The sequence below is a fragment of the Fistularia commersonii genome, chromosome 1 (assembly GCF_037954325.1).
Source record: "Fistularia commersonii isolate RoL2024-O1a breed Wild chromosome 1, RoL_Fcom_v1.0, whole genome shotgun sequence".
In the NCBI taxonomy this organism is placed as follows: domain Eukaryota; kingdom Metazoa; phylum Chordata; class Actinopteri; order Syngnathiformes; family Fistulariidae; genus Fistularia; species Fistularia commersonii.
Genome location: NC_141284.1, coordinates 8,145,409 through 8,170,116, shown reverse-complemented (window position 1 = coordinate 8,170,116; position 24,708 = coordinate 8,145,409). Strand labels below are relative to the sequence as shown.

At 39.2% G+C, this 24,708-nt stretch overlaps 2 protein-coding genes across 11 annotated transcripts in view; one reads left to right on the top strand and one right to left on the bottom strand.

Annotated features, from left to right (window-relative positions):
* The window catches only part of mcf2l2 (MCF.2 cell line derived transforming sequence-like 2), a 200,296-nt gene that overhangs the window by 84,228 nt on the left and 91,360 nt on the right, over positions 1–24,708 (bottom strand). The window lies entirely within an intron of this gene.
* On the top strand, positions 7,340–24,122 carry b3gnt5a (UDP-GlcNAc:betaGal beta-1,3-N-acetylglucosaminyltransferase 5a). Of its 2 annotated transcripts, XM_086146547.1 has the most exons (4): positions 7,340–7,505; positions 11,875–11,943; positions 12,660–12,743; positions 21,854–24,122. In XM_086146547.1, the coding sequence occupies exon 4, from the start codon at positions 22,210–22,212 to the stop codon at positions 23,401–23,403; it is 1,194 nt and encodes a 397-aa protein (XP_086002673.1). In that variant the 5' UTR covers positions 7,340–7,505; positions 11,875–11,943; positions 12,660–12,743; positions 21,854–22,209; the 3' UTR covers positions 23,404–24,122. The 2 variants fall into 2 exon arrangements, with proteins under 2 accessions (XP_086002673.1, XP_086002684.1); XM_086146558.1 differs by lacking the exon at positions 11,875–11,943.

Below are 24,708 nucleotides of genomic sequence, written 5' to 3'. Positions count from 1 at the left end.
TTCTTCTCCTTTCATCACTACGTCAATAAATCTTCTCTTTGGTCTGTCTGTCTGTCTGTCTGTCTGTCTGTCTGTCTGTCTGTCTGTCTGTCTGTCTATCTATCTATCTATCTATCTATCTATCTATCTATGCGTATATATATACACACAGACACACAGACACACACACATATATATATATATATATATATTTATATATATACTCATATATACTCATTCCATATATATATATATATATATGTGTGTGTGTCTGTATATATATGTGGGTGTATATATGTGTGTGTATATATATGTGTGTATATAAATACCGGGACCAGTGGCCAATTGATTACAGAGCCACATGTAAGAACAAACAGCCATTCACTCTCTCGTTCACACGTCCATTTTTTTCTAGTTAACCTTAACCTTAACCTTAACCTTAACCTTAACCTTAACCTTAACCTTCTACATGTGTCTAGAGTACATTACATGTGCACTACTTGGGGTATATACAATATGGCTTTATTGATCCCCATAGGGAAAATTCTTTTGTCACAGCAGCGCAACAAAAAAAAATCTTCTTCTTCTTCTTTCAGCTTTCCCTTCAGGAGTCATCGAATCAAGCTCCTCCATCCAACCCTATTCTCTGTATCCTCCTCTCTCACTACTTCTCATTACTTCATTGTATGGCTCTTCAACTTTATCCCTCTATAGTTGCTGCAATTCTGCCCCCCCCCCCCCCCATATTCTTAAGAATGGGTTACCCATTCTAACCCAACATCACACTTCGTCTCAAAATCTTCAGGCCTCTTCTCACTCTCTAAGATCCTGTTGAATAATCTAGTCAGACACTCTACTGCTGCCTCTCCTAGACACTTCCACACCTCCACAGGTATATCATCAGGACCAACTGCCTTTCCACTCTTCATCGTCTTCCCTCTCTCTTAATCACCCACACCTGTCGTACATCCTTTATGTCTGTTTCACCAACCTGTATAGATCATTCCCTCCCTTCTTACTGTCCAACCAAGCTTACAAGTAATTGTATGCCCTATGTTTTGCCTTTGCTACCTCTATCGTTACCTTACGTTGTATCTCCCTGAACTCCTGTCTGTTCTCTTCAGTCCTCTCAGTATCCGACTTCTTCTTTGCTACCCGCTTTCTCTATATATAGTCCTGCACTGCCTCATTCCACCACTTGGTCTCCTTATCTACTTTGCTTTCAGAGTACTCTCCTACCTGTTTCCCAGATAACACTAGCTGTAGTTGTCCAATCATCTGGAAGCTCTCCCTGACTACCCAACTCCTCCCTGAAAACCATACAACACTCCTCCCTTTCCAGCTTCCACCACTTTTTCCTCTGCTCCGCCTTTGTCTTCTTCTTCCTTGTCACCAGAGCCATCCTACAAACCAGCATGCTATACTGTCTGGCTACACTCTCACCTACAACGACTTTGCAATCACTGACGTCTTTCAGGTTACCTCGTCTATACAAGATGCAGTCTACCTGCGTGCTCATACCTCAGCTCTAATAAGGTACCCTATGTTCAATTTCTTTTCTATTAAAAGGTGTTCACTACAGCCATTTCCATCATTTTTGCAAAATCTACCACCATCTGTCCCTCTGCCTTCCTATCCAACCCAAATCACTTCTTCATCCCCTCTATTGCCTTCACCAACATGACCATTGAAGTCTGCACTAATTACCACTCTCTCATCACTGGGGATATTCTTCATCACTTCATCTAGTTCATTCCAGTACTTCTTCTCCTCAAACTCACATCCTACCTGCGGGGCATAGCCACTAACAACTTTGAGCATCACACCTTTCCTGTTTCAGACTCATAAGTCTATCTGACATTCTTTTCACCTCCAGAACATTCCTAACAAACTCCTCCTTCAAGATAACTCCTGCTCCATTTCTCTTTCCTCTTCTTGTCGGTACCATGAGAGTGCAACTTAAAGCCTGTTCCTAAGCTAGCCTTACTACCTTTCCACCTGGTCTCCTGGACACACAGTATATCAACCCTCCTTCTCTGCATCATGTTGACCAACTCTCTACCTTTTCCTGTCATAGTCCCGATATTCAAGGTCCCTACTCTCAGCCCCAGACTCTTGCCTTTCCTCTTCTCTCTATGCTTCCGAACACACCTTCTTCCTTTCCCTCGTTTACCATAAATGTAATATAAACAACAACAACAAGGATAGTGGGAGGGTAGAGGGATAGGTAGAGGGAGATGCACCTCCGGCCGGTCAGAGTTGTGTGCTGTGACAACATAAAAACACAAATAATGGACTTTCAGGCTGAGTGAGTCTATAATTGAGAAAAGTCATTAGGAAGAGTGTCCTCTTCTAGCCTCTAGAACAATGAGATCAGACTATCACAGTGTCCCAGTAGACAGACCATTACAGAGCAATGGAAACATGCTTACATTAAACAGATGTAGTTGTTAGAGTTTCCACTGCTCTGTGTTAGTCTGACTGTGTATTTGTGTGTGTGTTTCATGTATTTGTGTGTTCTAGACATCAACCAAAGCAATCCCCACAAACTGTTTTATGACTAAAAATGTGCATAAGACCAGACACACAAAGGACAAGCTTGTGAACCAACGCTACATTGCTGTTTCACACTATAAATGCTGGCGCCATTTTATACAATATTTCACACGTTTTTGTGGACCAACACACACTTATCCTACTAATAAGATCCACCATACATTTACTGCAAATCTATACAATGAGTCAAGGCGGGCTTGGTTTCTGAAATTGAAAACATTTCAGACAGAATGTCACTTTGTGGTCGAGTGTGTCTATATAGTTTTCTGTAGTTATCTATTTCTAATTCAATAACTTTACATTCAAACTAAACATACTTGAATCAAACCAGACAATGAATAAATTATACAAACTGAAACAACCTAAGCACCCTAAACAAACTAAAAGTGAGTACCAAATCCAACAAATACAAAGTGTCCTAACTGGTTTGTATGCTGGTCCTCCCAGTTGTCAAATATAATATATTAGTTCAAACATTTGATTTCAAGGAATAGGACAGTGGTTAAATACAGCGGTTGGTGATTAATATTGTCTATGTACAGTACAACTGCTTTAAGCAAACAAAAGCAGGACTCAGAATTTAAAACAGTTGATTAAATGGCCACATGAAGCGTAATATGCAGCGTTGACTCTCCTATTCACACCTGTGGGCACTATGATGTCAAGGGTTGACCTACGGAGTTGTCTTGGTGTTTTCTTTCGTTTTTGTTTTGTGATTGTTTTTTTGCACTGTGGAAGGCAACTAGACAACCCAGTGAGAAACCCCAATGAGCTTTAAAAGAGCACAGAAAAGGCTCAACTCGTGTTAAGCCAGAGTGCAAAGCCCTGAAGAAGCATGCTGTGTCAATCCATGCACTGGATTTTGCCTTTCTAGACTGTATCTTATCAATAAAAACTGAACAGTTAGATTATGGGGCAATAGGGAGCAGGGGGAAATTGCTCACATTTGTTGCAATTATTAGACAAATACACAAACATATTGTACTGTATCTACTCCAAGTAATGCATATGCAATGTACTTTAAACACATGCAGAAGGTTAAGGTTAACTAGAAAAAATGCCCAGATGTGTGAATGAGAGAGTGAATGGTTGTGCGATAGGCAATGAGTCCAGGATATACCCTGCCTCTCGCTCCTGACAGTTGAGATAGGCTCAATTGTGTCCATATAATTTACTGCAGTCATTGCTTTCTAATTCAATAAGTTTACATTCAAGCTAAACGTACTTGAGTCAAACCAGATGATGAAAAAATTATACAAACTGATTTTTTTCTTTATCTTTTTTAATGACACTTCAATCCTTCAGGATAAAGTCTGATGCAATGTGTTCAGAAGATCAGTGAAGAATCATGGAATAAAAATATTTCTGTGTTTTTCATGTACGGAATCATGACTTTAACTGAAGTAAGTTCCTCTCACAGTACCAAACTACATTATCATCTTGCAATCCTAATCTTTTTTTAATTTCGCTTTTATTGATCCCTTGCAGGAAATTATTTATCTGCATATAACCCATCATGGATGAACTATGAGCAGTTGAATGCCACTTAATAGCACTACAGAAGCAGTTAGGGGTTCAAAGTCTTGCTCAACAAGAAACCTGACAGTCACGGAGGACCACAGGAATCAAACCAGGAATATTTGGTTCAAAGGATAACAATCTAACCCGCTGAGCCACAATGTCTCCAACTTTTATCTAACTTCTCAAGACCATAATAAACAGCAGGGTATAAGTGCCAGGGCTGTGGGTGGGTCTAGGTTATGATGGCTTGTTATGCAAATGAACAGTTGATTGGCAGAAACTAGGTCAGCGGGGGTTGTTAATGTTAATGTTAATGTTAATGTTAATGTTAATGTTAATGTTAATGTTAATGGGTGTGTCCTTAGGTGGGGACAAAGGAGCAGCTTTTGGGCATCTTGAATGAGGGTTGGAACATCTTCAATTGCAAGAAATCACCATGAGCTGGATGCCTGAGACATACAGTATAATAAACATGCTCGTTCCAGCAAGTGAACAACATGTAACTCTGGGACGTAAGTTGACCTTAATGGTAAAATTGCACTGAGTAACAAATGCATGTCTGTCTGTGTGGTATAGCTGAAATTATTTCATTTTTGATTCAAAAAATACATTTATCAAACATAATTCCAATGCAATAATGTTTAACCAAAACACGTTTTTGGAGTGCACAAACAGGAGCACAAAAACCTTCCATAACCAGCACATTCCATTTTAAAGTTTTGACCTGGAGAGTGAAATCTGGTCTAAAGAATTTTGGTTTACTGTTATGATCAAGTACTAACTCTGTCTTTAGAGATGTCCTTTTCTATTCTGGAACATACTTAATGTTTTCCCCCTGTGTTTATCATTCCTAGTTTGTCTTTCCTGTTTCTTCTGTTTCAAAGTCAATTTGTTGTCTACTTGCTGACTATTTTTTTAACTGTAGTTTGCTTTTATGGATGTTTTTTTGATTATACAAATGGTCAAATAATTTCTTTTTCATCCTGTTTTTGTATCCTTTTTTGATCAAGGGTTTGAAATAAAAGTAATTTTATTTTATTATCAACACTTGTCACTGTACCATATCTTTCAAGATAAAAAAAAGAAGTGTATTTAGTTACTTTGTCAGATAATTATAAAAAATTAAATACATTAGCAGAGCCCTACCCTGTCGCTTTTACATTATGCATGAGTTCTTTAAATAACCTGAATAGAGGAACAACATGGTGATGATAGAAATGTTTGTCATGGAAACTTTTGGCACTTATAGTTGGGCCTGAACAGATTTATCCTCTTTGACTGACACTTTGAAAACAGTAACTGTAAAACAGTGGATTTTTGAATAGGATTTTTCGGGGTAGTATTTTTATTTATGTAGTTCCTTCCTGTTGTTTTTTTTTCGTTTTTTTGGACAACCTCAACATGAGCATACATTTCTCGGAAACATTCATTGTGAATTCTCAATGTAGCATAGTATACTTAGTAAGCCACACCTGATAAGTTACTCCTCACTGAAGTGAATCAGCAAAGTACCTGCTGAATAGCAGCAGGAAACTGTGTGCAGCAGAGCTGTAGTTGAAATAGGACTGTGAGCAGAGGAAACACAATTGTATTAGAACGGTAGCTGTGTGTACCAGTAATGTTGCCATCATTTGTGCTATCACACTAGTGATCCCAATAATTTTTTAGCTATAGGGTTTAACTCATGGCTTTCAAGAAACACAGTGGAATGATGGGTAAATCATAACATTTTCGGACAATTATATCAGAGGTAAATCAATAAAAATGACAATTAATACGATGTTGAATTTTCAATGTAAGCAATTTTCAGAAAAAAGTATGCAGAATATTTCCAACTCAACCTTGCAGTTAGAGCTTATAGAAGCTTTAAAACAAAATTCTATCACCTTCTCTTTATCAGGCATTTATTGGAATCGCAAGACCAAACAATTCTAATAATTTTCCATATTAACAACCATGGAAGCTTATTAAATTTAAATAATGCAGATTATTGGGTTGGAATGAAGCTGTTGCTTTTACTGAGGTTTCTATCTGTGACAGTGGGGGAAGGATTAAGTGAGTGTCTGAGTAGAAGTAACAGTATCTGTACTATGTTCGTGTGCCCAACCAGATTGGCAGGCAGTTAGAAATTTTGGGCATCTATTATTTATGCATGAGTATCTTGGTGTTCTGTTAGTGGCCTAAGATCAGAAAATCAGGAAAAACATCTTGGAAACATTACACTGTATTATTATTAATATTGAGTTACATTTTCATTCCCACAGGCCCTCATAAAAAAAAAGAAATGGGTGAGGGGTCACATCGAAAACAAAATCTTGTATCTAATTGTATCTTGTATCTAAAAAGTAAAATACATCAAAGTATAAAAGTATGTGTTTGGGGGTGCCTGTTTCTATTCTATTTATCATTTCTTACATTTGCTGACCGCTGTTAAAATGTATCGTTTTTTTTTGTTTCTGTTTCAAGTTCTTTTCTTACTGTCTTTGAGTAAATCACTAACCATTTATACAGGCTCAGTAATATGCATAATGTTGAATCGGTGGAGTGACTTTATGTGCCCATGACTGCTGTTTCCCTTTCCTGTATCAAACTGAAAACACAGCATTAAAAGAAAGCACAGTGCTTCAAGTTAAAATATTCCAAATTCAGTAGAAATGACTAAGGAAAAACTGTTCCTCTTAAAACTCATTTGAAATTCCTCAAATATTTCTAAGATATGGACTGAAATGTACTTTGGCGCTGGCTAAAAAATATACCTGAAATTACTTCCAAATTTTAAGTGACTTACCAAAGTTATACTATTGGTTCGGTGATCAATTATATAGTTATACTTTTGGTCAATCCAAATGAGATATGAAAATGGACTTTATGAATATCATGTCATGTTTTTCCCATTTACCCATGTCCTGACATCTAAAGAAAAAAATCATTAAAAAAAAAAACTAATTTGTGAAACTGAATAGAAAAAGGCAATACTTTCAAAATAATGCCAAAACCATCGAAGTCGTTTAATAATGAATCCCTGTTTTGTGACAAACACACACTACGTGAAGAAGAAAAGTCTTGAGAGTGATTTTGAGTGCAGGTACCAATTTTCTTAAAGATAATATATGCTGTTTGTTCACATGCGCATATTTACGCGGCTGTTTTTATCATTGTGCACAAGCAACTTGGAGCAGACCCAACAATACTTTCAGGAAGGAAGTTCATATTCAGGGAGATCAGTATGTTCCTCCCCCTTCTCAGAGCCTGCCCTCTCCACTCACATGCTCACAGTGTGACCTTGAGAGCGATCAAAAGCTATCTACTGCTCCAAGGTACTGAAGTCTCAAGGTACTGACAAGGAGGAGACGAGGGGAAATTCTTACAAAGTGACAAAGTGAAGCAGAGGATGAGGTAGAAAATCTAGAAGTGTTGACTTCACACATTACCTGGACTGACAAACTGCGGTAGGCTGGAAACAACATTTTTGTGTGTGTGCGTCTGTGTTTGTGTCAAATTAAGTACTTTATTAAGTACAACACTAAATACTTTGCAGCATTTAGTGTTGAAAGTGTCAAGCTTGCAGTCAGAGACCTCAAGGCTGCATGGTGAGCGTGTGTGTGTGTGTATGACTGTGTAAAGTAAAGACTGTGAAAGTTAGAATACTGCTGAGCAGGGGAAATTTAAGGGATGTTGCAATTTTGTCTGTGTGTATGCAGGGTAGTATGTCGTGTAATAAACGTCATTCAACCTGAGTGTGTGTGTTTGTGTGTGTGTGTGTCTGTATCTGTGTCTGTGTATGTTTATACACATACACATACACATACACATACACATACACATACACATACACATACACATACACATACACATACACATACACATAGATGCCACAAACAAACAGGAACACTTCTTTAAAAACAAAAAACATAAATATATTAATCTCCATGACAGTAATATAGATTACTTTGTTTCCTTTATACTGTATACACAGTTTTAGGGCGTCAAAACCCTAAATCACCGAGGCATGTGGATGCGAGGGTGAATAGCTGTACGTCTCTATATGTGAGCCCTATGTTAAACTAACAACCAACCCAGGGTGTAACCCGCCTCTCAGGCAGTGAAAGTTTGGATGGCTCAGGCCCCACAGTGAACCTGAGTGCAGGTTAAGTAGTACGGGCACTGCTTTAATAATATCTTATTTAATAATAGAAAAAAATCCCCTCTGATTATCTTACTTCAAGAATTCTCATGATACACATTTTCTTCACATTGGCAGTTTATTTTACTAATTATAAGCAAAGACCTAACTTTTTGTGATCAATTTGTGGATTGCCTTGTCAATTAATATAAATGTGTTATTAATTGAATTTAGCAATTGATAGCCTTATTTAAATATGTACAATTATCAATTAAAAACTTAAATTTCAAAAAGGAATAAAAGTTAAAAGTTTAACTGTTATGGCGAAAATATAATAACTTTAGCAATTAAGCATTCTTCTTCTTCTTTCGGCTTTTCCCGTCAGGGGTAGCCACTGTGAATCAACTTTCTCCATCTAACCCTATTCTCCGTATCCTCCTCTCTCACACCAACTACCTTCATATCCTCTCTTACTACGTCCATTAATCTTCTCTTTGGTCTTCCTCGAGACCTCTTGCCTGGCAGCTTCAATTCCAGCATCTGTCTACCAATATATTCTCTATCCCTCCTCCGTACATGACAGAACCATCTCAGTCTAGCTTCTCTGACCTTCTCTCCAAAACATCTAACATGTGCTGTTCCTCTGATAGACTCATTCCTGTTCCTATCCATCCTGGTCACTCCCAAAGAGAACCTCAACATCTTCATTTCTGCAACCTCTAGTTCTGCCTGCTGTCTTTTGGTCATTGTAACAGTTTCTAGTCCATACATCATCACTGGTCCCACCACTGTCTTGTACAGCTTTCCTTTTATTCTGGCCGATAGTCTTCTATCAGATAGTACCCCTGACACTTTTCTCCACCCATTCCAACCTGCTTGGACCCGTCTCTTCACCTCTTTTCCACACTCTCCGTTGCTCTGGACTGTTGACCCTAAGCACCTGAAATCCTCCGGCTTCTTGATCTCCACTCCCTGTAGCCTCACCGTTCCACCCGAGTTCCTTTCATTCACACACATATATTCTGTCTTGCTGCGACTAACTTTAATTCCTCTCCTTTCCAGAGCATACCTCCACCTCTCTAGATTTCCTCTAGATTTCCTCTCTACCTGTTGTCTGCTCTCACGACAGATCACAATGTCATCCGCAAACATCATGGTCCATGGGGATTCCTGTCTAACCTTATCTGTCAGCCTGTCCATCACCATTGCGAACAAGAAGGGGCTCAGAGCTGATCCCTGATGGAGTCCCACCTCCAACTTGAACTTCTCTGTTACCCCTACAGCACACCGTACCAGTGTCTCACAGCTAGCATACGTGTCCTGCACCAGTCTAACATACTTCTCTGCCACTCCAGACTTCCTCATACAATACCAGAGCTCCTCTCTTGGCACCCTGTCATATACTTTTTCTAGGTCTACAAAAACGCAATGCAACTCCCTCTGGCCTTCTCTGTACTTTTCTATTAGCATTCTCAATGCAAATACTGCATCTGTAGTACTCTTCCTAGGCATGAAGCCATACTGCTGTTCACAAATGCTGACTTCTGCTCTCAGTCTAGTTTCCACTACTCTTTCCCATAACTTCATTGTATAGCTCATCAACTTAATCCCTCTATAGTTGCCACAATTCTGCACATCCCCTTTATTCTTAAAAATAGGCACCATCACACTTTGTCTCCATTCTTCAGGCATCTTCTCACTCTCTAAGATCCTGTTGAATAATCTAGTCAGAAAATCTACCGCTGCCTCTCCTAGACACTTCCACACCTCCACAGGTATATCATCAGGACCAACTGCTTTTCCACTCTTCATCCTCTTCAATGCCTTCCTCACTTCACTTTGACTGATTTTTGCTACTTTATGGTCTACAAAAATCACCTCTTCTACCCTTGCCTCTCTTTCATTTTCCACATTCATCAGCTTTTCAAAGTACTCTTTCCATCTTCCCATCACTCTTCTAGCATCTGTCAATACATTCCCCTCTCTGTCCTTAATCACCCAGACCTGTTGTACATCCTTTCCATCTTTATCTCTCTGTTTCGCCAACCTGTATAGATCATTCTCACCCTCCTTACTATCCAACTGAGCATACAAGTCATCATAAGCCCTTTGTTTTGCCTTTGCTACCTCTATCTTTACCTTTCGCCGCATCTCCCTGAACTCCTGTCTGTTCTCTTCAGTCCTCTCAGTATCCCACTTCTTCTTCGCTAACCGCTTTCTCTGTATACACTCCTGCACTTCTTCATTCCACCACCAAGTCTCCTTATCTACTTTCCTTCCAGATGACACACCAAGTACTCTTCTACCTGTCTCCCTGATAACACTAGCTTCTTCTCTGCCACTCCAGACTTCCTCCTACAATACCAGAGCTCCTCTCTTGGCACCCTGTCATATGCTTTTTCTATGTCTATTATTTATTATTATAAATTTAGCAATTAAGCATTATATTTTTGAAATGTAATCTGATTTTGATTTACTGTGTGTTTTAATGAGGTTGAAATTACACTACTCTTTATTTCACTGGACTAGACAGCTATTTGTAATTCCAGTTCCAAGTCAAAGGTCTGTTGTGTATTTCCACTGTAACGGAATGTTTACTCACAAAAGGCCGATAAATAGAATCTGTTAAAGGAATAAATTCTGACCACTGTAAAGTCTTGACGTCAGCTATTAATATAGACAAGGCATTGTTATATATTACTCTAAATAGTAATTCAAGGAAAAAAATAAATAAAAGCTGAAATTTAAGTTCACATAATTTCTATTCAAACTTAATGGTAAAAATGCACCAAGCCCCCTTTTCTGATAAATAAGCCTACATTTTCACATCAAGCTATGTTAAGTCATTAGTCAATAGCACTTACAAAGGGACTTTTAGTATTTCTAATTTGCACTTATATCTATATATTTCATATGAACCTAAAATGGACAGATAAATTAATGTTTATTTAAATGGACGAGTTTTGTTCAACTAATCTCTTCAACTTAGGTAAATTGTCTTTTTTACAGAAATCAGAATCTAAAACACAATATTCAATAATCAATTTATCATTTATTATATATAAACTTCATGCATCACTTCATCTAGAGTTGCCTATTAATTATTTTGAGTTTGCAGGGCCACATAAAAATGAACAACAATTGTCATTACCGCGTCTCGGCAACATCAGATCTCCAATCAACCTACTGCAGGAGGGAACCAGTTAAACCGGAGGAAACCCATATCAACACAGGGAGAACATGCAAAACCCCATGCAGATAGAGCCCCAGTAAGAATCGATGGATCAACTGTGAGGCAGAGGAGCTTATTACTGCACTATCGCGCCACCCTGACTTAAACTTTCAGAAATTATTAGCTGCTAACAGATGTTGGATTAATGTCTAAAACGTAGTTTTCCTCATTTTGATTAATACACTGGTATAGATGAGAAGTAAGGGACAATTTATCAGATTTGTCAGAGAAGAGAAGGAACGTGTAATCACATCCTGAATATTGCAGATATTCTTGATTCCTATAATATAGACAGTAACCTATGATCATCAAGAGGCTAGTGCACACACATGAAAGCATGCATTCCCAAGTTCACCCACAGTTATCTTGGGAGCACTTTCACACCTGCGTCACACCTGAGTTTTTCAAGGAAATTCAAATATTCAAATATCAAAACCTGACACCAATGATTTGTCCTCCACAGGAACTCAGAATGCCACCAGTATGTACTGTATATGATCACCACCAGACAAGCAACTGCAAGGAATATGAAGTATATACATACCTCCATATAAATAACCGAATATTATGAAATAATGCCAAAAATTAAACATATTCTGTGAATGTGCAAAAACATGCATGAAAATTGGTCAAAGACATTAGTATCAGTAAGCATTACTTTAATCAGCTTAAATACTTTAAGAGATAGCTATTAAAGAAACATCTGGAAATAATCAAGAGCTATCTAACTGAAAGAAAAGAAAAGAAAAGAAAAGAAAAGAAAAGAAAAGAAAAGAAAAGAAAAGAAAAGAAAAGAAAAGAAAACTTTAGAAAGATAGAAAAAGCTCAGGGATTTCTACATTAACATACCTGTGAAAAGGGATACTTATGAAGACCTTCACAATACTATGCAAAAAAAAGTGAAATATGCTCATCAAGTAGGTGAAACATTCAGTCTTGAGTATGAGATTGATCTCAGCAGCAAAACTAAAGATATGAAATATATAAATACTGAACTGTCTTCCTGATACTGTGATTTTCAGTTTTTTTCATAATGCATACTTCTTGTTGAGGATCTATATGAAGAAAAAAATGGAGACATTACAGCTAACTTTTACAAAATTATAAATAATATACAGTCTCCCTGATGAAATTTGTGTTGCACATAATATTAATATGATCCATTATTGTCATAAATTTCTTTTCATCTTAACTTCATGTCTTATGTCTTGTCATTGTAACTTTCTATTTGTTTTTGCCGAATTTCAGGTACTATAACCGATGGACTGATGGTGGATTAAATAAAAACGATTCATTGTGGATTCCAAAGCGACATTGGAAGAAAAGCAGCAGGTGTGTGTCTAACATGCCATTTTAAACTATCTTTTTTATTTTTGTGTTTTATTTTGTTTGTTTGTTTATTTCTTTTTACTTTGTACTCTAACCCAGTACATCAGTCTGAAGTTTAATTATGTTTTTCTTCACTCCTGTGGAAAAAGTAGAAAATTAAAATCTCTTACTATTGTATTAAAACATTTATTAAATTACTGTCTTCTAATTTTTAGCCAAAATGTTTTATTTATGTAGTTATTTATTTATTCATTATAATTGTTTCCAGATACTTATATGTATAATTTAAAGTGGATACCTGGAGACTGAGAGAAGATTATGTTCCAGTCATTATTATTAATTCAAATTCTTTTACCGGATACTTAGCAGAGAAGAAAGAACAGAACAGATAATTTTTTGGTTGGTGCAAAAGTAAATAGAAGAGCAGAAACAATAGAGATTAGTTTTACAGATCATATCTCTAGTGTTTGAATGGAAATTTCCTCACAACTTGATCAGTGCCTTTTCAAACATGGTGTGGTGTCTTGAAAAAAGTTCCTGGTTCAGTTCCTGGCCTCCCTCCGAGTCTGTTGTTGAGCATAACACTGAACCTCACTGCTTGTCACCCGCTTCTCAAGTGGTTTCACACTACTCATGGTTCAACTTCTTCCTTACCGTTTGGCTTTTCACCTCAGAGGTTGCCACAGTGAAATCAACCTACTCCATCGTCTCTCACATCAACTAACTTGTCCTCTTTAATTACATCCATAAATCTTCTCTTTGGTCTTCCTCTACACCTCCTGCTCGGCAGCTCTGACCCTAGCATCCTTCTACCAATATATTCACTATCCTGCCACTATCACTATCCTGAACATGACTGAACGATCTCAGTCTTGCTTCTCTGATCTTATCTCCAAAACATCTAACATGCGCTGTCCCTCTGAAAGACTAATTTCTGATCCTATCCATCCTCATCACTCCCTAAGAGAACCTCAACATCTTCATCACTGCTACCTCCAGCTGTGCTTCCTGTCTTCTCTTCAATGTCACTGTCTCCAAACCATAAAGCATTGCTGGTCTCACAACTGTCTTTTACCCCTTTCCATTTCATTCTGGCTGATATTCTTCGACTGCATAGTACACCTGACACTTTTCTCCACCTATTCCAATTTGCTTGAACCTCTGTCTTCACCTCTTTCCACTCTCCATTGCTCTGGATTGTTGAGTACTTGAGGTGCTTCCTCCACCTTCTTTATCTACACTCCCTGCAACCTCATGTTTAAACTTGGGTACCTCTCATTCACACACACATATTCTATCTTGCTGCTACTAACCTTAGTTTCTTTACTTTCCAGAGCATATCTCCAACTCTCTAGATTTTCCTCAATCTGTTCCCTGCTCTCACTAAAGATCACCATGTCATCTGCAAACATGGTCCATGGAAATTCCTGTTTAACATCCATTACTGTCGATTACCACTGCAAACAAGAAGTGGCTAAGAGCTGATCCCTGATATTGTTCCGACTTGAACTTTTATGTCACACCTGCAAAACACCTCCCCACTGTCTCACAACTCACATAATGTCCTACAGATGTCCAACATACTTCTCTGCCACTCCAGACTTCCCAATACAATACCATAGTTCATCTCTCAGCACCCTGTCATATGCTTCTTTTAGATCTGTTCTACCAGCATTCTGAAAGAGCAATTGTAGTACTCCTTCGAGGCATGGAATTGTACTGCTGCTCAAAAAATTCTGCCTTCCATTCACATGTGAACGAGTGGAGGAGGTAAAGTGCACATGTGAATGAGTGGCGACTGTCCACCCCATCACTCAGAGCCCTGGCTGCCGATTGTACTGGTCTTGGCTCGTCTCGGTCTTGGCTCCTCAGTGGTGGAATGAATTTCAGGAAAAGGTCGGAACAGTGGGGTCGCTGCCCATCTTCTGCCGTGAGCTGAAAACATACCTGTTCACCAAGCGTTACCCCACTAATCGCACTTAGCCCCCCCCCCCCCAAAAAAAAACACAAAGAAACGAATGTATGTATTTATATGGTTTTGAGATGGCTATTTGGTAGAGTGGTGACTTCTGAATAACGACTACAGGTACTTTGGTTATTGAATTGCAATTTTTGTGAGTCGATTTGGATAAAAGCGTCTGCTAAATGACTGTAATGTAAGTAATGTAATGTAATGTGGCTGTCTCCTTGTCTTTCTTTCTGCTCTCATTCTAGTTTCCACTACTCTTCCGCCACTCTTTCCCATAACTGTATTATATGGCTCATCAACCTAATTTCTCTATAGCTACTGCAATTCTGCATATCTCCCTTATTCTTAAAAATGGGCACCATCACACTCCATTCCTTAGGCATCTTCTCACCAGAAACTCAACCGCTACTTCTCCTAGACACTGCCATACTTCCATAGGTATATCAGGACCATCTGCCTTTTCACTCTTCATGATCTTCAATGGCCTCCTCACTTCACCTTTACTAATCTCTACTACTTTTTGGTCCACAATAGTCACCTCTTCTACTCTTCCCTCTCTTTCATTGTTCTCATTCATCGCCTCCTCAAAGTACTCTTTCCATCTTCCATCACTCCTTTAGCATCTGTCAATACATTTCTCTCTATCTCTCCTCTCTATCCTCAACTACCCAAACCTGCTGTATATTATTTATATCTCTATCTCTCTGTTTTGCCAGCATGTATAAATCAGTTCCTCACTTCTTGCTGTCATACCGAGCATATGTGTCATCATATGCCCTTTGTTGGCCTTTGCCACTCCTTCCTAAATATATTCGACAGGTGCAGGACATGTGAGATGTGAGGCAGTGGTGAGGTGTGCTGTAGGTGAGTCAGGGAAGTTCATAGTAGAGGTGGGACTACATCAGGGATCTGCTCTGAGCCACTTCTTGCCTGCAGTGGAGATGGACAGGCTGACAAACAAGGTTAAACAGGAATCTCCATGAACCATAGTGTTTGCAGATGATGTGGAGGTCTTCAGTGAGAGAACAGGCTGAGCTGGAGGTATGCTTTTGAAAGGAGAGGAAATAAGGTAAGTCGCAGCAACACAGAACATATGTGTCCTTATGAGAAGGACCCAAGTGGAATGATGAGGCTATAGGGAGTGTCGATAAAGATGATGGAGGATTTTCTGTACTTTGGGTCAACAGACCAGAGAATGGAGAGTGTGGAAAAGAGGTGAAGAATGGGGTTCAAGCAGGTTGGAATGGATGGAGAAAAGTATCAGGGGAACTATCCAATAGAAGCATCTCAGCAAGAATAAAAGGGAAGGTGTACATGACAAATGTGAGACCAGCAATGCACTGGGGTTAGGAGACAGTAGCATTGAAGAGAAGTCAGGAAGCAGAATTGGTGGTTGCAGAGATGAAGATGTTGAGGTTCTCTTTGGGAGTGACGAGGATGGATAGGATCAGAAATGAGTTTATCAGACGAACAGGAAGTTAGATCAGAGAAGCAAGAACAAGATGGTTCGGTCATGTACAGAATACAATCAGCCTTTTTTTAGTGGTAGACACTTTTATCCAAAGCAACTTACAGTGGAGATGACAGGGATTGAACCCGGAACCTCATGTATGCGAAGCATACGCTCTACCATTGAGCTACACATACAGAGGACATAAAGATATAATGGTAGAGTGATATTGTGGGTGGAACTGCCAAGCAGCAGGTCTCAAGAAAGACACAGAAAAGATTTATGGATGTAGTGAAGGAGGACATGAAGTCAGTTGGTGTGAGGGAAGAGGATGGAGCTAGGTGAATGAGGTTGATCTGCTGTGGCGACCGCTAAAGGGAAAAGCTGAATGTAAAAGATGAAGGAACCTGAATTTCACATAAAGCTGTTATGTGTTTTGGGGCAGTAAGGTATATAGCAGCTGTTGGGGGAAGGACTGTGATGTCATACTGTCACCCGGTGAATGTCGATTTTAGCTAAGGAAAGGTAGGGTGAGGCACAGGGAAGGTTTTGTATAATACATTGGCAGAGTGGCTCCCCCTGTATTATTTGTAATGTCTGTGTGCAGGCTTGAAGGTGTGTGTACATGTTCAAGCGTGCTAAGAAAAAGACAAAAGAAAAGTATTGTAACCCCAAGTTGTGCAATAAAAGTGAATAAAAAGAACAAGACCAAGAACTAAACACAATAATCTCTGAAAATGAACAGCACATTTACAAAAACATCACAAGGCAATCACCAGGTAACTGGCATAAAAATTGAACATGTATTTAAAATGACAACACAACTTTTCTACTTCATTAACATCTGATCACAGGTTAGGACAGGGGTCGGCAACCTTTACCACTCAAAGAGCCATTTCGACCCGTTTCCCAACAGTAAAGAAAACACCGGGAACCACACAACCCCCTTTTTCTAACTAAATTTTTATTTCGTTTTTCTCAACATCAATATGACTGGTACATGTACAATATGTAAGGAGATGACATGGTAATAAATAAAATATTAGGAAATAGTAACAGATATATCGGGGGGGGGGGGGCTAAAAATCATAAAAATCCCCTCCACATAGGTACTCTAAAAGGTTAAGATGCATATGTCCGGTGCCAGTCCAAAACTCCTTGAATACAACTTCATTGTATTCGGAAAGACATGACAGGTGCCCAAATAAATATGTAATTTGCTCAATCTGGTATATGCCCCATATTTTTGGGATTCACATATTATGTGTAGGGGGGAACCAGTTTTAACCATCTGATAGTTATGCATTTTCATGGTGCTGTGAGCAGGTGAGCAATATGTTTATTTTGCAGTAGGAGTTGCCCCTGATAATGCAGTTGTAGAGCTTTGTGGAATGCCCTGTTTGAAAAACACCTTAAGGGCGTCAAAGACCTCCTTCCAAAATAGACTTAGTTTAGGACAAAGCCAGAAAATATGTGTGTGGTCGCCAGTATCTTTACCACAATCCCTCCAGCAAGAACTACTGAACAACGTGTCGGCCACATATTAGCTGTTATTTCTGATGTTCTGAAAAGCCTAGTTATTACTTTCCACTTGAATTCCCTCCAGGAGTTTGAGTTTGTGGTCCTGTGTGCCTTAATGCATATCTCCTCCCAAGAACCCATTGGTATGGCAATGATCCCATCTCTGTCTTATCTGTTGGGAGTTATCTGTATTTACAGATAAAATGATATTTTTGATATGATATTTTCTTTTCCCTATTACTTAATAGTGCTTATTAGAACCTTTCTATGTGAACAAGACAGCTGTAGTCTAAAAACAGTGACGATTACGAAAAGACAGGAGGCAGAGTTGGAGGTTGCAGAGATGAAGATGTTGAGGTTCTCTTTGGGAGTGACGAGGATGGACAGGATCAGGAATGAGTCCATCAGAGAGACAACCCATGTTACATGTTTTGGTCAGAGAAGCCAGACTGAGATGGTTCGGTCATGTACAGAGGAGGGATGGTGAATATAATGGTAGATGGATGCTGGAATTGCACCTGTCAGGAAGGAGGTCTACAGGAAGATCAAGGAGAAGATTTATAGACATAGTGAGAGAGGATATGAAGTTAGTTGGTGTGAGAGAGGAGGAAACTGAGTATAGGGTTAGATGGAGAAGGTTGATTCGCTGTGGCGACCCCTGAAGGGAAAAGCTGAAAGGAAAATAACACGAGGAACCTTTCTGTGGCGGTAGGGCTTCTAATTTTTTGCCACTCCTTGTGTGTTGTCTGGAAAGATCTTAACTGTAGGTGTCTAAAAAAAAAGGATGTTTTTGGTCAATCAAATTCATTTTTCAGCTGTTCAATTGTTTTAGGATTGTCATCCTTAGTCAGTGGATACAAATACATTAGACTATAATCTGACCATTTTCCAAAGCCAGTATTGTCTAAGTTGTTAGGGATAAAGGTCTTCATAAGAACACTGTTTGGTAATGATGAGAGAACTTTTGATAGCCGAAAGGCTGACTTCATTTTATTCCAAATTTTTAATCTGTCTCTTGTCCAGGCCATTTCTTTTACAGGGAGGTCAAGAAAGTGTAAAATTTCCAGGGGATCTCTGCACCTGCTTTTCTCAGTGTTAAGCCATTATTTGGATGCATCACTCTGAATCCATGCAATGCTTCATTTGTGCAGCCCAGAAATAATATTTCTGGTTTGGAAATTCAAGACCTTCGAGGCATCATCTGCATGCAATGACATTTTGTGTTCTTCTTTATGTAATAAAATTCATTTTAAGTCATTGTGGTAGGGGTGATAAAGAACAACCTTGTCTGCATCCTCGTTCTATGTAAATCTCTCTGAACTGTATCCATTAACCTAACAGCTGCTAGTGGGAATGAGTAAATGGTTTGAATCCAATTTATGGAATTAGGACCAAATCTAAATCGTTTTAATGTTTGAAGTCGATATTGTCATGATACCCGATCAAATGTTTTTTGTGTATCTATGGATACAATTATTGACTCGGAGTTCATATATTTTGATGAGATATTATATCTAATTGGCCTTTTTCATTATCTCTATGAGACCTTCCAGTGCTAACGCCCGTTTGGTCAGGGTGTATAATTTGGGTAATTACCTTATTGACCCTTCTAGCTAGAATTGCAGTTAGAATACTCAAGTCTGTTTAGGAATGATATTGGCCTACAAGACTGGCATTCAATATGGTCTTTACCCTCTTAATGAATTACCGTAATTTCCGGAGGACAAGCCGCAACTTTTTTCACTTAAACAATTATGCGGCTGATACATGGATTTTTTTGGGGGGGAGGGGGCTTACGAGCTTCACGCCGCTAAAACATTTATTCTCGTCACATCAGACCGATGAAATGACTGGGAAATTCGGAGTCCATTCAACTGTGACACCGAAGAAGTTAGCGCACAGGAGGAAGCCCAAGATAGCAATCAGCTAGCCAGTGCGGCTTATATTGAGGTGCGTTCAATAGTCCCGAAATTACGGTACAACTATTGTTGCCTCCGTCCAAGTCCATAGTTTTCGAATCTAGGTAATATTTGTATGCATTACGAAACAGGGGGGCTAGCAGGTCTTTGAAGATTTTATAAAATTGATTGATATATCCATCTGGACCTGGACTTATGAAGTTTCTATCAAATCAAAGAGCTCTTTACAGTCACAAAGCTTCCAGTGTGTTCGCAAAACTTAACTTTGAAAGACAATTATATCTCATCTCATAATATTTACTGCAAAAATGAGCATAACAAATAATAAGGGGGGTAATTATGGCGATGAGGGGTTTGCGGGGTTGCTGGGAATTGGGGGGTTGGAGGGCTCTGAGGACAGAGGTTGCCCTTCTCTGGGTTTTGAAGGCAACACTGGCGGTGTCGTCAAGGAATATGGCAATCGTGTGTCTGTTGTAGGTCAGTGGGGCTCTGTTCTTGGCTTTCCGCAGTATCTCCATCACATTGCAATTTCACAATGATCCCCGCAGTTTCCCCCAATCTCCTTGGTTCAGGGTAGCAAGCGTGCGGTGTGAACGATCCACCTGTACATCCCAGTCAAGCTGTAGGACTTCTCGGATAACTTTGGCGACCTCTTTAGAAGGGCTGGCGTCCAGTTGCTCTGCTATGCCAGCTATCCTGATTTGCTCCATCTCATCCTTCCCTCCATATCCTCACAGCGCTCTTTGAGGTTGACACCTGAATTTGAAGGCTGGTATCTGTAGCTCGAAGCAAGGTCACGTCATCGGACCATCGCTTTATTGGCGACTTCAAATCTAATCCCTTGCGGTTTCGTTTTAAGTGGCCTGAAGTCCTCAGACAGTGCACTTCTTAAATTCGTCTTATGATTTTAGAGATCTACCCTCTCAAGGAGAATAGGATCTCTGCTTTGATCTCTTCACTTGTCATACTATACCTGGGCTGACAGTCCCGGTAGGAGGGGGCTGGTCCAGACTGTCACATGAAGCGTTACGCTGCCTTGTTGTTCTTGTAGGCCCTGGAGTTTTAGCTTTACTGCTATACTAAGATTTTTGGAGCTTTTCCGCCATTCAAATCGACACTTTGCGCGCAATTTGTTCGTTCATCTCCTTGTATTATCTTTCATCAATTATCGGGCTGGTTTATATATATATATATATATATATATATATATATGCTCTGTATAAACAAAATATAAAATAAAAAATGACATTGCAGCATGTAACAAAACATTTTGAACTCTGAAAAAAAAGCCGTTGGGTTGAAGGTTACAAAATACTAAATGTCTATTTAAGTCCTTCTTGCATTTATGAAAAAAAAATAAATTTAAGTCAAACTTCAATCATCCACGAGCAGCAAACCAAAAATGCCGTGCTCTCTCAGTGTGCTGTCATCCTTTTACTGGTGTGTGCAGAAAGAGCAACAAAAATATTTTAACACATTTTATTTAGATTCTACAAGATCGCCATAATCGTCAAATTTAAAATTACATCTTAAAAATAAACAATGTAAAAAAAAATAATAATAATTAATACATTTTTATTATCAAAAGCCGCAGGGAGCCGCATCAAAGGGATCAAAGAGCCACATGCGGCTCTAGAGCTGCAGGTTGCCAACCCCCTGGGTTAAGATTAGTTATCCTCGTTTTTTATTTTCGTTTTGTTCTTCTTTTTTCCAACTAAGCTATTTCTCATCATTATGTGATTCTCGAGATTGAACAATTAATTAGTAAAAAATATTCTTGGCCCTGGAATTTATTCTACAGTTACAACTTTTTTAGTTAACAGGAAAAGATCAACCATGCCTTGAATTGTGTATTGTGAGATAAAATTACACAATTGACACCTTTAAGCCGAGTAATTTATTTACAGCTTATAAATCAAGCTGATATTTTATTATAGCATTCATGAATTGGAATTTTATGTGTTTTTCAAAGAAAGTTGAATTTAAGAAAGCGACAAATGCTGGGAATTTTTATAAAACTAGCATTGGTTAATCAATGATAACAATGGACCATGTAGATCTGGTTTGCATAGGTTGTTGCTTTGCTATGTGTGTGACAACATAATGCTAGACTGTATATTTTACCTGCAATATAGACAGGGGACAATGAGGAAAGCATCACATATGACAAGTTGCAAACTTTTTTTGTTTTATGTTTTTCTCTTTGTTTAACTATTCATTGTCAGTGAATCTGTCTCTTTAAAATCTTTTACAGGTGGAGAAGCGCCCTTTATTAATTAGTAACCAGAAGGGAGGGGTTTGAAAAAGATGGAACCACCAACCAGCAATCTATGAAGTTTTTTAATTTGATTTTTATTTTTTAAGCGTTACACTGTAATATTTGGCCACTTCATTTCGCTGGGTCATTATGAGGAAGCTCATGAAAGAAACACCTCAACTCTTGGAGAGCTTGACAAAGGCCTACTGGACTTAAAAACATCAGAAGTAATCATTTGGTAGAATAGAATATATGGGAGAGTGAGACATTGCACAAAATAAACAACCACAGGGAATAAGAATAAGAATAAGAATAAGAACACGGATCACAACTGCTCAGGACGTGTACCCAAGATGTTCGTGAACTTCCGCCGTATCCACAAGTGCCAGTGTGTTCAACTCTTGTCCACATGCCTGGTTATATGTGTCGTAATGATCTGCTGGGAGGAACTGGACCACCACATTGTCAGCCATGTGAGGTCCTATATGTACCGCTACTTGGTCAACAACTTCGACTTTGTCAATTCCTCCTTTGCCATAAAGCCAAACCATTATATCGGAAAGGACATATCAAGCAGTGGAGATGAGGGATTGCTGAGTCACTCATACCTCATCAACCATCCAGGGAAATGCAGACGTGGCGGCTGGACAGACTGGAGGGACATTCTGCTGCTCTTGTTCGTAAAATCATCCCCAGAAAACTACAAGCAACGTCAAGCAATCAGGGACACCTGGGGCAATGAGAGCTATATTTGGTTTGAACTTGGGGTGAATGTCAGGGTGGTGTTTGCCCTTGGTGTGCACAAAATTGTTGAGCAGAGAAATATGGTGCAGTGTGGGCTGCTACAGGAGGACCAGACTTATGGAGATCTTATCCAAAAGGACTTTGTGGATACATTCCACAACCTGACCACCAAATTAATCATGCAGTTCCAGTGGTGCCACCAGTTCTGCCCTCAGGCACGCTTTCTTATGTCCACAGATGATGACGTCTTCGTCCATATGCCAAATCTGGTTAAGTACCTGGTCTGGCTCCTAGGTAGCCAATCAGGGGCTAAAGACTTGTGGGTGGGGCATGTACACAAAGGAGCCCCTCCAGTTAGACTGAAGAGCAGTAAATACTATGTTCCCTATGAACTGTACCCTTGGGTCTCTTACCCAGACTACACAGCTGGATCAGGTTACATTGTATCAGCGGATGTGGCCAGTAAAATATTCCAGGCTACTCAGGTGCTGAACCCCTCCATATATATAGATGATGTTTTTATGGGTATTTGTGCCAAAGCCATGGGCATATCTCCCCAGGAGCATGCATACTTTTCCGGTGAAGGCAAGGCCATCTACCATCCATGTATCTATGGTCAAATTATCACATCTCATGGCCACCGCAAAGATGTCCGCTCACTATGGCATGCAGCAACAGACCCTACAGTACATAATTACTCCAGAGGATTTCTGAAAAATCTTTACTGCAGGGCAGTGAAAATTATGCTGATGTGTTGCCCATTTTACCCCAAAACCTACTCCTGTTTATCTGCTTTGTCATAGAAATTACTGTTACCACTGCTTATTTGTGTTGTGTGCCTGTATTGCATCTGTTTGATACTGTATGTGTAAATAAAGTTTGAAATTGTTCTGTCAAAAACACAAATGTACCGTATTTTCTGCACTATAAGTTACACCTAAAAGTCTTTAATCTTCTAAAAAACCGACAGTTCCCCTTATAATCTGGTGCGCCTTATATAGGGATCAATATTGAGCCGCAAGAGGTCTCGCAACCACGGGAAACAGCCGCCGACTCAATTTTCTCCCGTAGAAGAAGTAGCACACAGCGCATGCTGGGATATATGACTGCGCGAAGAGTGCATTTTCATTTCCATTTGTGTATCTTTGTGTGTAAAGACCCCAAAAACGTCTCCTTTCAAGAGACACACTTACGACAGGCTTAGTTTAAACCCAAGGCTATCAGTCATGTAGTAGAACATGGGAATAGAGCAGCAGCGAGAGAGTTCAATATTAACAAATCAATGGTGCGGAAGTGGAGAGAGCAACAAGATGACCTGGGCCAAGAAAAGACCAAACAGAGTTTCCGAGGGACCAAAGCAAGATGTCTACGGTTAGAGGACAAACACACAAACTTAACATCAATAAATTTAGAGGCAATCCTTCTTGGTGCTTTCGTTTTATTAAACACTTTGAACTGTGACAAATTGAGTTGGATATACAGTCTTTCCACGAAGGCGGCACAAATACCATTAAGAGCTACCGGTACATACGGTACCGTATTGTGAATGCCCTAACTTGTTTTGGGTGTGAACGGAGTTGTCAGAACGTTAATTTGTATTGTATTAATAAAGTTTGACTGACTTATCTGATTGTTTTGTTGACATTCCCTTTAGCGCAGCTCCATTTAGTGGATGCAAAACGAAACCCCAGCCATTACTGTAGCTTCTATTCTATGCGCCTTATAATGCGGCACAAATACCATTAAGAGCTACCGGTACATACGGTACCGTATTGTGAATGCCCTAACTTGTTTTGGGTGTGAACGGAGTTGTCAGAACGTTAATTTGTATTGTATTAATAAAGTTTGACTGACTTATCTGATTGTTTTGTTGACATTCCCTTTAGCGCAGCTCCATTTAGTGGATGCAAAACGAAACCCCAGCCATTACTGTAGCTTCTATTCTATGCGCCTTATAATGCGGTGCGCCTCATATATGAAAAAAAATTAAAATAGGCCATTCATTGAAGGTGCGCTTTATAACCCAGTGCGCCTTATAGTGTGGAAAATACAGTACTTCTCTTATCTGCAACGCTGTGTCGTTCAATCAACAGTTAACCTCTAATTGT

Bases quoted from the DNA above. Each gene is read 5' to 3' on its own strand.
- b3gnt5a (XM_086146558.1), top strand. From the start codon at position 22,210: ATGTTCGTGAACTTCCGCCGTATCCACAAGTGCCAGTGTGTTCAACTC.